The sequence below is a fragment of the Brachyistius frenatus genome, unplaced genomic scaffold, assembly GCF_029030835.1.
Source record: "Brachyistius frenatus isolate BFR_SWC_R1_liver_20210118 unplaced genomic scaffold, ASM2903083v1 Contig_422, whole genome shotgun sequence".
Lineage (NCBI taxonomy): Eukaryota > Metazoa > Chordata > Actinopteri > Embiotocidae > Brachyistius > Brachyistius frenatus.
The window spans coordinates 16,945-31,880 of record NW_027211021.1 but is presented as its reverse complement, the minus strand read 5'-3'; the positions used below and the strand labels follow the sequence as shown (position 1 = coordinate 31,880).

General features: G+C 42.8%; 1 protein-coding gene across 5 annotated transcripts; it reads right to left on the bottom strand.

Moving 5' to 3' along the window:
* Window positions 1-1,015: 1,015 nt before the first annotated feature.
* On the bottom strand, window positions 1,016-14,582 carry LOC138636996 (ETS-related transcription factor Elf-1-like). 5 transcript variants are annotated; one of them, XM_069725409.1, is made up of 9 exons: window positions 14,417-14,582; window positions 14,296-14,340; window positions 10,202-10,593; window positions 9,899-10,025; window positions 6,784-6,891; window positions 6,391-6,546; window positions 6,218-6,292; window positions 4,109-4,304; window positions 1,016-3,110 (listed from the first exon to the last, which is right to left on the bottom strand). In XM_069725409.1, exons 3-9 carry the CDS (start codon window positions 10,292-10,294, stop codon window positions 2,528-2,530), a joined length of 1,338 nt encoding a protein of 445 aa, XP_069581510.1. In that variant the 5' UTR covers window positions 10,295-10,593; window positions 14,296-14,340; window positions 14,417-14,582; the 3' UTR covers window positions 1,016-2,527. The 5 variants fall into 5 exon arrangements, with proteins under 5 accessions (XP_069581510.1, XP_069581509.1, XP_069581511.1 ...); XM_069725408.1 differs by having other exon boundaries at window positions 14,296-14,582; XM_069725410.1 differs by lacking the exon at window positions 14,296-14,340.
* Window positions 14,583-14,936: the final 354 nt, after the last annotated feature.

Genomic DNA, 14,936 nt, shown 5'->3' with positions numbered 1-14,936 from the left:
TATTTCAGTTTCAAATATTTCATAGAAAACCTGTACATATTAACTATAAATTCACAGTAGTCAAGTTATTAATTTGCTAGTGGCCCAGAACTAACAATTAAAATACTACACTAGAAGTCTACATAAGTATTACCAAGAAACTCACTTGCAGTAAGTAAAGCAATCTTACCGTCCAGTGATAGAAGGAGTAATCTGGTCCTTTAATTGAATAAAAGTATGAATATCACACTGTGAAAATACTTCACTACATGTAAAAGTCCTGCATTCAAAACCTTACTAAAGTAAAAGTATGTTAGTATTATCAGTAAAATGTATTTAAAGCACATTTAGTAAAAATACACACTCTGCCTTAAAGGTTTCCTGCCAGTATTCTATCATATAATATGTTTTAAAAAATATACAAAACTAAATAAAATACAATTAAAAACCACCTAAGTTGGAGATGCATGGTTTTCGCTGGACAGGAAGTGTGTTAAAAACTGTAATTTTTTACTGCAAATTACTGTAAAAGTAACTAGTAACTAAAGCTGTCAGACAGATGTAGTGGAGTAAAACGTACAATATTTATTCTACTAGATTTTGTAAAGTATAAGTATAAAGTTCCATAAAATGTAAATACTCAAGTAAATTAAATACATCAAATTTGTGCTTAAGTACAGTACTTAATTAAATGTATTTAATTACATCCAAACACTAATATTGGGTGGGCAGTATGGTGTAACAAACTAAGGTGGAGATAACTTTTAACACTTTTTATCCTTGGCAGTTTTATCTACATAATATAATACTTTACAATGTGATTGCATGTTTTATATGTACATTTTCATTATGCTAAATAACTAGTGAACATGGGTGTCAGAAAATTAAGTAAAAAATACTTCAGTATTTCTTCATGCTTGACTGAAATGTGCTATAAAGTAGGATAAGTACCTCCAAAGTACTTTAGTGAATGCACTGTTACTTGTGACTGCTGGTGCTTGTAAACTACATGGGTCAATAAAAGAGTGAAGATGGATTTCCCACAAAGACAAATTTAAATTTATTTTATATAGAGGACATTACTTTTTTCAACACCTTCAGACTGCGTGAAAGCAAACACGTAGAAACACACAAATAAAAGCAACAGAAACTCCCCCTCCCCCTCTGCTTTAAGCTTAGAAATGTTACAAATCCACATCAGTAAAACATACAGCATCAAGAGACCTTCAGATAAAGCAAAGTGAGGGGGATTTAAAATAAAAAGCCTAATAAAGTGAAAACAAGTTTTGCATATGGGGTTCCCAGCAGGTTAAAGGCACATTTACTGTTTAAGCGTCTCTCAACTGAGACAGACAAATTCTTACAAGGTCAGTTTTCATTTGGAGTGATGTGAGCTTTGTTGGCTGACTGTGTGAGGCTATATTAAGACAAACTGAAGAAACAAATTACTTCATTAAAGGCCAGAAGTTGTACTCCCTGCATAGAATATATAGTCTTTGCAGTACAAAAAAAAGTTGATGAACCTGAGAGATTAAATGGCAACAAAGCACAAGTCGAGCACTATCACAGACATACAGTATATAACATACAACACATACAGATATGAAGGCTTTACAGGTGTATATATGCATTTATATACGTACAATAACAAAGCAGGATGTGTGCATTGCAGAGAGGCTAAATAGTAGAAATCTATGGAAGGCAAAGAGGCTACAAGAGCTTCTCACTGGTGATTGTCAAGAAAACAAAGTGTAGATACACAAACAATAAACAGCAACAGTGCTGAACTACTATTCTAGAAATAACAGTGATCCCTTGTTTTTTTTAAACATTCCATAACACAAACATAATTCATTAATCTTACAAAAACAATAATAATAAAAAATAAAAATAATAATAATAATAATAATAATAATGGAATGTTTTCCCTCAATAACCTCGTGATAACCAGGAACAGAGGAAGCAGGGACAGGATGGACTGAGACCTTCAGGCACTTAGACAAGAAACATACAGCAGGGGTAAACATTAGTGCAAAAGCCACTTTTCAAGGCAAAGGAATGATTCGGTGTGTGTGATAGGATTATTAAAAAAACAAACAAACAACAAAGTGGTAGGAAAGAGCGAGAGTAAAGACAGAGAAGGAGGGCACAGTGTGCTGATCGGGTAATTGGCTCCATGATTCTGGAGCTGAAGTGCAAGCAGAGGATGTGTCTGCAGAGAGGCTGTCGATTCCAGTGCATGTCTGTCTTTGGTGTCTTGTATTGTTAAAGGCAACATAAACCACAGAAGGCTGACTTACAGGACATGACTTCTCATAGTCTGCCTTTACTGAGATTTTGGTTTCCTGTCAGATGTCATGAGGAGCTACTGATTCATGACACATTTTAAAATATAAAAATCAATTCTGGATCAAAACTCCCACTTTTTTTCACACTTGAGAAATAACAGCACTGGTGTGCGGATGCTGCCCTGCAAAGTGCAGCTGTGTAAGTGGTCCTGAGTCAGTGGAGTGTGTGAGCATCTGTGTGTGTGTTTAGGTGTTGGTCATTATTGGTCGGAGCTCGTCAGAAACACCAGCTGTGGAGTTTTCTGTCCTGGATGTAACTTTTCATCAGGCGTCTGCGGGGCACCTTTCCTATCCACCTCGGTGGCAGCCTGTCGCTCACACATGCTCCCCAGCAGCTGAGCGGTTTTGAAGACTGAGGCGTGACCGGCGGGCTGCAGAGACTGGACCTTCTGCAGGTTCTGGAGCGTCCGCAGCATCTCGGCAGACACGATGGGCAAATGCTGCTCCTGGATCAAACTGTTGCTGGCGGGTCGCAGGACTGTATCGCGTTGGGCTGACGGCCTCGGAGCCGACCTGGTCCGCTGCGGGGCCGCGGCTCGGGCAGTGACCGCTTTCTTTTGCGGCGGGTGAGAGTCTTCCTCGTCCACCGAATGGTCACTGGACGATATTGTACTGTCGGAGTCGTCGGTCACGACATCGTCGTTGTCATCGGGGTCGTCATCTTCCTCCTCTTTGAAGCCATCTCCTTCTGTGATATAAATCATGTCTTTGGGCAGAGAGGTGAACTGGTAGACGAGCCGCTGGCCTTCAACCTTGTTCAGTATGCCCCTCTGGTAGTAGTACCTGCATGAAGACAACGGTTCTGCATTAACAAACACTAATCAAGCAGTGTGTTGGGTCAGAATTTAAGAACCAGGAATATCAAACCATCAGGGCTCTGCTTGTCACATGCATCTTAAAACTAAGATGATTCTAAGAAGTTGCAGCCTACTCGCCCATAAATTTGTAAGTTTATACGTTAAGGTCTTTTATCATGTTCACTGACTCTGTTAAATGAAAATTAAAAAAATACACCAAACAAATGAAATATATTTATTTAATTTTTTGTATTTACTTCAACCCCATCTGACTGAAATAACAATGTTCTGTTTCCCACTGCTTTGATACTCACTTGGAGTATGCACTGCGTATTAACATTAAAACCAAAGTCAGTTGAAGCATAAAAAGCAATACAACAGTCCAGCAATAAATCCTCCATAAAATTATAATGTTCAGTTCTTATTCAATCTGACTGAGACAGTTATTGATTCATTTTAATGATAATTTTGGAGCCTGTAATTTGTGGTGCTGATGAGCTGTGTTGGGTTATACTGAGAGGTGTTCTGTATGTTTTGTTCTGCACTGGGTTGAAAATAAATGAGAAATACCTCTCGGTATTCAACAGTGCGGTTCAACAGCGCCACAAATTACAGTCTCCAAAATGAGCATTAAACAAAAGTCACCACAAGGGAGGATTGATTGCTGGACTGTTTTGTTATACTTAACCGGTCAGTGGTTTTAATGTTATGACTGATCAGTGTATGGATCGAATACAGACATGAAGGCAGAATTATAAGCCAATTTTATGAAACTTTTAAGAGCATTCACGTGTACTTGCTTTGAGTCCTGCTTTGTGAAAGTCATGTAAAATAGTTGTTCCTATGAATCCTCTCAGAAAACCCTCTGGACTTTAAAGATTGATCAACTTTGGGAAACAAGACCCAGATGTGTTTTCACCCAAGTAAAGAACAAATATATGCATGCCAACGTTACGGTTCCATTTTAAAGCAGTCGTGTTGTACCTGAGTGCTCGGCCCATTGTCTCATAATTCATATCCGGTTTGTTCTTGTGTTTCCCCCAGAGCCTGGCCACGGCTTTGGAGTTGACCAGCTTGAAGATGCCAGCATGGGGATTAGTCCATTTGATGTAGCGGGGACAGACTTGTCTGTCCTGCAGCAGCTCCATCAGGAACTGCCACAGGTAGAGAGTGTTTCCTCCTGCAGCACAAACACAGGAAACGTGACGTCAGAAGAGGAGTCACGAGGGTTTAATAACTTTTGTGAAGACCATGTTGAAAAAGTGAAGTGAAGGGGAGTCCCTGCTGTTGGCCCTGGCTGAATCCAAATGTCCAACCTCTGGACTTGTGGTATGATCCCTAACAGACTGACTGTGAGACACAACAGTGCAAGGCTGCATAAGCTGCTGATATACAGGCTTAAAGACTATAATAAGAAAAGGCATTTGGACTCCCTCTGTTGCCTTTACTTCTACGTATACGTGTATCATGATGAGGTTGGATTCACATTCACAAGAAGTTCTGATTTTTAGTCTTTAATTGGAAAAAAAAAAATTGGAAACCCCAAGCAGACTCTTCAGGACTCTGCAGGAAGCGCACTTGAGGCCCCTTGTTGTCTGGATGAATTGCGGGTTTGGACAGCACTCACAGACTCATCATCTAATGCAGTTTTTTGATACAGCTGCTCCTTTCCACGTGTCAACCTATGTATGTTGATATGTTGCCTCTGACAAATTTGTGAGTGTTTAAAGTTGTGTGTATAGACTGGGTAAGTTGCAAATTAATTGCCTTTCTTATGATCAGTAAAGTTGTCTGAATCTGAATCGGACTTCCTGGGAAGATGCTTCGAGTCCTCTCAGAGCACTGATGTCCAGACATTTGCATTCAGCCTTCGAATTATAGCCGAGGGTCGGATTTCGCCCACTGCTAGTAACACTGGATCGGATCATGCTGTATTTTCAATACATCCTTTCACTTTGTGCTACTGATTAACGGTGGACTGCATCTTCAGTTACAACCAGGTAACTTACGAGGGTGGAACAATAAGTTCAGAGACTGCTCCTGTTGTGCTCAAACTGAATGCAGCACTGTGACGTGCACGGAGAACCTGAAGTGTTACAAATTCTATTATTTGATCATCATCAGCACCCGAGTTGAACTGAGCTGGTCCAGTGTGTCTACGATTTCTCCGTTGACATGACCAGTGGGTGCACATCAAATTTTGTGTCAAACTCTAGAAAATGAAAACAGTGACCCTTAAAAGGAAAGGAAGCTAAGGAAGCCTACGGCAGTGAAATATTGAGCCGCCCGAGGTGTTTTGAGTGATATTTGTGTTTTCCAAGTAGCGGAACATCACCATCCAAAACTGAAAAAGGCGCATCAGCACCTTTTACATTCACTGGGTGGTGCACCTTGAATTCATCCCTCAGGGTCAGACTGTCCACGCAGAGTTCAACTGTGACTTTCTGAGGTGTCTGAGGGAAAATATTCAGTGCAAACAACCTGAACTGGCGCACAATGTCAATTTAGTTCTCCAACATTACCAAACGCACGCTCACAACAGCGCATTGAAAACGTACAAGTATCTCAACCACAACAACACAACTGTCGCTCCCCACCACTTCTTCTCACCAGATTTGGCTCATTTCTGTTCCCCAAAAACTTGTCACAAACTTTGATGTGCACTCTGTGCTCACGTTTCAGGTGTGTAAAGAATCGTCAACACACCCGGATCCCTTCTCACAAAAGCATGTGTAACTCAGGGGCTGATTTTGATCAAGCAACGACATTTGTTACATTTACAAACAAAATTACAGCTTCTTTGTGCTGCGTGCAAGTCACAATGCTGTACTCAGTTCACGCACAACAGGATCAGTCTCGGGACTTATTGATCCACCTTTCGTGAAGGTTGGTGTCTCTGAATAGAAGCTGAAGAGCTGTGATAGGTTAGTTGTGTAATCACTTGTTTAACTTCCCCAATGTTATTCTCAACAAACTCAACCAGCATCAGACCTAAATAGAGAAAAACTCAAGCAGCCAATCACAGTTCTAGCTGAGCCCATGTGATCGAGGCCATGGGTTCTTAAAAACGACTTCTGTCATGTTTGACAATACCTTTGTTGTACTTGTCCTTCTTCACTGTAATCTCTGGTGTGGGAGACTCTGCCCTGCGATGTCGAGGTTTTCTACCTGCATGGGCACAAAAACATCATTTAAAAATATTCCGTACAAACCACAAGCCATAAACTCCCCCTCAGATGAGCTGATAAACTATAAAAGTGACTGACTTCTCTTTCTGGACTGCAGCTGTGTCGCAGGTTTCTTTGTATGCGACGAGTGCCATTGTGGCTGATCAACGGCTCCCACAACCCCCTCTGCTGACACGGTCACCTGGGTAACAGGAGTAGTGATGACATCACCCAGTGATGGTAAGAAGGTCTGGGCTGCAGGAGGGGGGGGGGGGGGGGCATTAAATAGATGTAATGAAAGAGAACAGCACAGTGACCACCATGTCTAAAAATAACATATTGCAGTCAAAACATGTCCTACATCAAAAAGCACAGTACTGGGACATCTTCACTGGGAGTCACTTCACTCGGTTAAGCATGCATGCGAGTGGTGTTCACTCAGGCGTGTGTGTGTGTGTGTGTGTGTGTGTGTGTGTGTGTGTGTGGGCTTACAGTAGTGCTGCTCCAGGGACAGGGTATCTGCACAGTCCATGTTGAGAAGCGAGTCAGCAGCAACAAGTGTCTCCATGATCTCCTCCTCGCCGCTCTCATATGGCTCCACTGCAGACCACAGAGAAGGGAGGAAGATACAAAAACACCTTCAGAGGATGGAGGAGGGCTGTGTGTAGTACGAGGAGAATTAAACGTGAGAAAGACTGAAGATAAAGCTTGACTTTAAAGGGTCAGCTCACCCAAACACATTCTCTCCCCTCTAGTGGGCTCTAGCAGTGCAGACAGATTAGGTTCGATCATTTCTACCTCAGAGATTGCTGCTGTTTATCCAATACAACAGTTAGAGAAGGGCTTTCATTTGTGGTGCTCGAGCATTTTTAAAACATTCAACAGCAAATCTCTTCCCAGATGCAAGTCCCCGATCCTCTGCATAATCAGACCACAGCATTAGAGTAAATCAAGTGTCTTCTCTTTGCACCCCTTCAGTAGATGTGGTGGGCTTCACAGAAACTGTTCAATAGTGAGACATTATTGATAACAGTGGCTGCTATCTATGGCTGCACATGTGGATTCTTATAAGACACAGAGATCCAGTTGCTGTCCGTGTTAAGGTGCAGGATTTTATAGACAGCTGTTTTAGCCAGTAGTCAGTCTGCATTCCTGCCACTTGAGTGGCAGAAGCTGCTAATTTGTAAGTTTATCCATTACTTTCAAAGACCCTGTTTGTGTTTTCACACGGCTTGTAATTATGGTGCTGGAACTGACACATATTGGTGGTAAACAAAAGTGTGTTCTATGCAGTCAGATCATTGCAGCAGGAACAGTTTTTTTTTTTTTTTTTTTATGGCAAGTGATATAAGTGATAACTCAAATTGCAGATGAACCCTGTGTGAGGTTCACAGCACTGGAAGGAAGTGAGAACATGTTTGATAGCTGGACCGCAACACAGGCGAGCCTTCAGTGCACCAATGTCTGACGCTGAGTGAGAGGCTGTGTCCAAATTTGCACATGTAACAACATGCAGTGCACTGCAGTAACAGGATGTTGGACTGAAACGCTGGAGACCTCTCAACTTCAACGGCCCCCACTGTGGTGGAAGAGGAGGGACTGTCGATTTATTTTCAAACTGCTGAAGTTGGTGGCCAAGGAAGCTGCAGTTGTGCAGCAAAACATTACACTTAGCAATGTTGTACCATCCACATAAAAGCGTATATTTTACATAAAGTACCATATTGCTGTTGTTAGATAAAATCCATCAGTATGATTATTGTGTGTGTAAAACAAAGGGTGGAAAAAAATCTTTAATATCTCATTCAAATGACCAAACAAAGCTATCAGATATATTGGCGGGTGACACGTTCAAATGTTGCAGTCATCGCTACCGTTAAGTGCACAACAGCAGTGTTTGATTTGAGCCAAAACTACACTGTCAAAAATCACGCACCATTCAAGTAAGTGTACTTAACAGGTACTGTACAACATGTAAAAGTACTAAGGGAAGGATGCAAATTGGCCTACTTCGGCGGTAAATGGTCTGTACTTGTATAGCGCTTTATCACCTTTCAGTCTCAAAGCGCTTTAACATGGTTTTCCCAGTCACACACACTAATGAGACAGATCACCATGCAAGGTGCTGCCATCAGGAGCACATTCACACACCGATGGGACACCATCGGGAGCAACTTCGGGTTCAGTGTCTTGCTCAAGGACACTTGGTGGACAGGAGGAGCTGGGGATCGAACCACCAACCTTCTGATTGGTGTGCGACCCTCTCTACTGTCTGAGCCACAGCCTCCAGTCCCTCCCTTTAGGCTACATAACTATTATGGCGACCGTTGAGGGTCAGAAGTGTCCTTGTTTCATAGTTTGTGGACTGTTGTGAACAAATGATCCACATACTTATAGAGCACTGCACGTTTCCATACGTGACAGTGTGACACATACATGCAATCAAAATGGTCGGTGTCAGTAACTTAATATGTGACTCTAAACACATTTTGGCACAAATGACTAACTGATGAGGCTTACCATTGGTTAGCTGAATGCTACAACCTCCTGTATTTATTTCAGCAAAAAACCCTCCTTTAAAATTAAAAGCTTATCATACACAGTACAGCCCTAGACAAGGTTTTGACCTTCTTTTTTTTTGCATGTGTTTGAGTGAATTGACCCTTTAATAGACTAACTAGATGGTCTAGTTCAGTAGTTATTTGTCCTTGGATTCAATCAATGAGTAACCAACTTTTTTTGCGTCACTTTTTTTGCATCACTGAATTTCGCTACGTGCGCAGTAAAGTGTTTTTTTTATTATCCTTCTGCGCATCGTAGTAGTTTCTGACCGACTGATGTTTCTCTGCTCTCAGTGCTCTTACCTCCACACAAACACTTCTAACAGCTACGAGCTGCTGTAATCACATCATATCCAACAGCATATATTTTGCCACATGAACGTCCTCGAGGATAAACATCACACAGAAGGAAGTGTGTTGTTATTCATGAGGTGAGAAAACATCTGCAAGCTAACAGCTGTTTGCCGTGGACTCAAAACACTACCGCCGAGAAAAGCAGCCCGCAGCCTGTCAAAACAAACGGCCTCGCTCAAAGAAACACACGGGAGGTGAGCTACTGTCCCAGAAAAGGTTGTAATTTTAAAGTAAAGGCTCCACAGCTGTCTGCTTTGTTACCGTTAGCTCAGTTAAGCGAGCCTCGCTGCTCCCTCCAAACACGACGCTGACGCAAACACGACCCGACACGGCGACGTAACTTACTTTGAACTCCCAGCACCGGTGAGGAACGAGCTATACCATGTGTGCTGCAGCCACATTGGACCACGTCTACATCCTAATGTGATTCATTAACTGTGTTTCCCAGGAACGAGCCAGGAATGTTTTGTTTCACTTCCTGAAATTTTTGCAGAGGGTGGTCCATGTGCGAGGGCGACGACTGCGCATGTGCAAGGCAAGGCTTTCTCTGATCGTAGACTTGATTAGAAACTTCACTCAACTAAGGTTTCACTGTTAAATATCCACCAGCGCCGAGACGGCAGGTGGGCTTCAATCAGGAAATGTGACATGTCAAGAAAGGCTGAGTTGTGTATGCGTGTACGCGTGTTGACCTTTGAGCAGGTGCTGGTGATCCTCCTCTGTCTGTGCCTGTTCACACGCCAGACCTGAGTATGAGAGCAGGTGTGCATGGGGAACCTGCTCCACAATCACAGCAGGGTAATCTAAGTGACCCCCCATCTGCAACACAGAAAATGAGATGAGATGAGGTGAGATCAGGTCACAATTTGTCAGATTACTCTAGAAATTTGTGTTGCGCAACAAGCCAGCTCTGCCCCAACACACACACACAAACACACACACACACACACACACGCACGCAAAAAGAAGTTGATCTATTCTGCAGGCTGACTCACCTGTAACACGTTAAAATGGTCACTGGCAAAGTCAAAGATGAGCTCGGACTGCTGTAGCATGGCTGAATATCTTTTACACAACTCTAATTGCATAAAAACAGCATCACAGCTTTCCTATGAGGACTGTTGGTAACTGAACAGGTCTGATGCGTCGTTGAATCCAGACAGATCCAGTTCTCGATAAACAGCAGGTAACTGTCAGCGTTGATCTACCGGAGAGCTTCTCCCCTGGATGCGATGAAGACGGTGTCTTTCCATGCAGCGCAGCTCAACAGTGACTATATTTATTGACCAGGGACACAGAGGCGTCACAGGAAGCTCATGTTCGCTCAGCGCTGCGACTCTCGATGAGGAAGTGGGGGCTGCTAAACTGTCCTGTGGTCTGACCGAACCTGCCAGAGGAGAACAGAAACACAATGTGTGTCAGGTGGGGAGTCGGAGAGCCGTTAGAGGCCAAACAAACAGCGAGGCCACACCTGTAGGTGGAGAAAAAGTTTAATGAAATATCCAAATGTTCATCAAATAAAGAAATGAGGTCCCTCTGGTGTGAGATGCAGAAAAAAAACAGCATCTCATTTTGCAAGTATGTCTTTCTTCTGCGCTTATCTTGCTTCTGAACTGGGCTCAACCAGCAACAGGAAGGAAGCGTTTGCACTGCAATGTGTGCTTCTGTGTGCCTTTGTGTGTTCGTGTTTGTGTATATTTGTGTGTGTGTGTGTGTGTGTGTGTGTGTGTGTGTGTGTGTGTGTGTGTGTGTGTGTGTGTGTGTGCATGTAAGGGGGGAGGCAGCTGGTGTTGAACTTGAGACATCACAACGTTTTTGCACAACGTTCATGGTTTCAGGGCCGTTATGTGCACATTCCTCACAACATGACCGTGAAGGGGACGTTCAGAAAAAAACTACAACACCAACTCGCTCCCCCTCACTTTCTCCTCCTCGCTCGTCTTTTCTCTCCTCCTCCCTCCTGCGGTCACAACACCGTTGATACCTTTGAATTGCTCGCTCTTCTTCCTCTCACTTTGCCGTCTGAGTCCGTCGACCCTCGCTGCTCCTCCGCCCTCCTCGTTTAATTAGGTTAAAGCTAACCTTTGAGTGAATTTAGTCTCTTCTCGAGCTGCCTCCCCCTCACAAGTGTCAAATTTAAGTTGTGGACAGTGTTGCCACACCTACACTTACCTTCAGCCCCTTTGTTCTGAGGCTCATGCCAGCATTTAGGTTTTGTGTACAATAGATCTTGCGCTGTGAATAAATTGCTTTTAAGGAATTAATCCTAATCGCCAAGCTCCTACATTTTAATCCCATTAATCCTCCGTTTTGGTTAAAAGAGCCTCGCTAGTCTCACAGTTCCTCGGTTTTTTCGTTTTGTTTTTAAAACCCTTAGCTGCCAAAATGAGGGGGAATATAAGTGTGTGTCTTTGTCTTTGTGTGTGTGTGTGAGAGAGCGATAGAGGCACAACATGTTTTTGGTCAGTTATCACACAGGAAGCACAGCTCATGAGTGCTCATGATGCTTCCTGAGTTGTGCTGCCAAACCACTGCCAACATCTGTGCCAGCAGTGGCCTTCTCATTTTTGACTTCCTTTGATGTCATTTGGCACCCGCACAATTTTGGTTGGACCTGAGTGAAATGGAGGATAGTTTACTCCTGACAGCACGAGAAGATTTTAAAGTCAGAAAGGAAAAAGTAGTCCTTGTTTGTCCTTGTCACAATCAAAACTTGATTTTAGAGGAGAGTAGAGCTGGAGCCTGTAGCTGATGGACAGAAAATTAACTATCAGTTTACAGTTTCATAACATCATCAGTTAATTATTTAAACCATTTTCAAGCATAATGGTCTGAAGTGTGAATATTTGCTATTTTTAGTAGGGTTAACATGTTGGGTATTAGACTGTTCAAATCAAGCAATTTAAAGACACTATTTGTGTCACTATTAGTTTTTAATTATTTTAAATTATTTCCAGAGGAAATGAGTTGGCCTGATGTTTGCACGCCCAAATTTACTTCTTAAACATATGGGTCTGGCGACGCTCCATTGGGAATACTTTCTAGTCATTGCATCCTAGTGGGCGTAGATTTTGAAACTACTGGCGCAGCCTTTAACCAATCAGCATTGGCCACCATATGACTGTTGTTGCATGCCGAAGCTCACCAAGCTATAAACAAGACTAATGTGAGCAGACTACAACTCCATGTTGGTAAATGACCATCACACACTTCCCCCCCCCCAAATTTAAGGTATTTTTCTTGCTCCGGCTTCAGTTACCAGATATCTGCGAGCATCGTTACAAGTGTTCATATCACTTCATCAAGCTCCAACACCACCACCACTATTCTTGCAACTACATTTTGAAACAAACCTTTGACTTCAGCATCATCGTACTGAGCCACACTCACTGGTGACAGTGGTTGGTCCACTCTTCAGAGTGGCTGTGCAGACCTTCATGTGAAACAGGGTTTCCAGTCTGTAGTCACTGTTAAGTTATATCTAGACCTGTCACAATTTTTACATTATCACCTTATTGCACCTCCTTCTTCTGCTCTGTTTAACATGACACGATTGGAGATTTAGCGCCATAAACCGACCGCAACTCAGTGAGCATCTGTTGACATTAACATCATTGATTTTGTATATGTACAGGCTACATATTATTAAATCCTATTATTCAACTTTAACTCTATTGCAGTAATAGTGGCATAAAATGACCAAATGACAATTAAATTGCCAATTACAATTAATGACAATTAATTGTCAGTTAATTGAGTTAATGGTCAAAAATGTCATGGTCTTGATGGCCTTTGTGGTATCCCAATATATTTTAAGATATATATTCTTAAAATTTTGGTTATAGACTCATTCTGTGTGTTCCTGACAGGTTGCAATGCAAGTTGAACCTACTAAACTAACAAATACTTTACACCTCCTAACCTGAAAATCAGGATCTAGATATATGCAGATGGCAGGCTGTCACGCTTACTTCAATGTCAGTGAAGGCGGAACAAAACATGAAGGACGCGGCTCGCATTTTGTGTTTTGCAGAAGTGAACAAGACAATGAGAGTTAACGGATCTGATGTAACAGGCCGATTGAATTCCTGCGTTTAAGACCTTTTTCTGTTCTTTGAGTGGTAGCCACCGCTGTCTGCATTGTGCCACGTGTATGTGTTCATTGTCAGCGTGCCCTGCAGCCTGCTGCCTCTATAGAGGACTCTTCAGCAGTATAGAGCCTTTGTTCATCTGCACTCTGGTCACATAGGTTTGTCTCTGTGGCCTCGGCACTGGGATCTGAGCCTGTGAAGTGGCTGCCAGGCCCCTAAGGACACTGATAAGCCCCCCATAACATTCATTCCCCAGTTTATGCGTTTGTGTGTGTGTGTGTGTGTGTGTGTGTGTGTGTGTGTGTGTGTGTGTGTGTGTGTGTGTGTGTGTGTGTGTGTGTGTGTGTGTGTGTGTGTGTGTGTGTGTGTGTGTGTGTGTGTGTGTGTGTGTGAGAGGGAGAGTCAGAGACTGAGATAGAGAGAGTACGGGTGTGTTTGACAGAAAGGGGCAGAGAGTGTGTGTGCGTGTGTGTTGTGTGAACTAGGCCAGGCTGATAACAGTATGGCAAGTGGGGGAGCAGCTGATAAGCCCCTGTTGTTGCTTGGGGTAACCGGGCCTTGTTAAATGAACACAGTGAAATATAGTGTGTCTGTGTGTGTGCGTATGTCTGTCTGTGTGTGTATGTATGTATGTGTGTGTGTGTGTGTGTGTGTGTGTGTGTGTGTGCGCGTGTGTGTCGAAAGCAGGAGATTGAGAATCGGTGGAGGTGGTCGCAGCAATGTTTTGACAGCCTTCCTGGTGCGGATATGTGTAAGTGGTTTAGCTGTCAGTGAAAATAAATCATTTAAAGGTCTTTTCTAATAAACATGTTCTGGCAGTTTAAAACAGCGTGATGATCAGAAACCCCGCTCTCTCAGCAGTACTTTCACTTTCCCTTCACCACATGTGAACCAACATACAGCCACCCAAAGACCTACTCTTATTTTACTTTGTCGATTGAAGTATTGTGACTCTACAGAGTAGATGGCCTACTGTATGGAATAAGCAGCGTGCTTACCTTGTGTTTATGGCTCGTGTCTGTGTGTGACAGAGCAGCAGCTGCCTGGAGGATCCAAGAGAGAAACGGAAATTGTTCTCATTACTTTTGGCAAACACAGAACCCTCATCTGCCTACTGACCTGGGATCAGTTTCCTTCTGTGAATTTCCGGTCAGCAGAGCGAGTGTGCAGCACAGACTTTAGATCAATGGTCAGTGGAGATCGTGTTCATTTTTTCTTTTTCTCTTTAGTCCTTGTCATGTCATACTTCCTCTTTTTTTTGTTTTTTTTCCAATGAACTAAGTCCCCCCCCTCCACACACACACACACACACACCCTCTCCTTCCTTATCCTGTGAGGTCTGATTGGTTACCTGTGTTGTGAGTCAAGGTAACCCGTAGTGACCATTGTCAGTGTGGAACAAATGTAAACACGGGTGTATTTGCAATGTAAAGCAGCGGAGAGCCAAGCAACCGATCTGCAAACAGAACATGGTTCATATGAGGGTGGACTGAAAGAGGAAGTGTGGGGTGATCTCACCTAATACAGTATTACATTAAATCACAAGTTTAGCAATAAACAAGAGGATTTTCAGTATCATGAAGTTCTACCTGTTGCCTTGTACAGTTTATATCAACACAATACAAATATAATCACAGGC

What these genes read in the sequence shown, in the direction of transcription:
- LOC138636996 (XM_069725408.1), bottom strand. Translation starts at nt 10,294, where the DNA reads ATGCAATTAGAGTTGTGTAAAAGATATTCAGCCATGCTACAGCAGTCC. An exon ending in GTCCCTGGAGCAGCACTACT is followed by an intron (nt 6,547 to 6,783) that starts GTAAGCCCACAC and finishes CCCCTCCTGCAG; the next exon opens with CCCAGACCTTCTTACCATCA. An exon ending in GCTGCAGTCCAGAAAGAGAA is followed by an intron (nt 6,293 to 6,390) that starts GTCAGTCACTTT and finishes GTGCCCATGCAG; the next exon opens with GTAGAAAACCTCGACATCGC.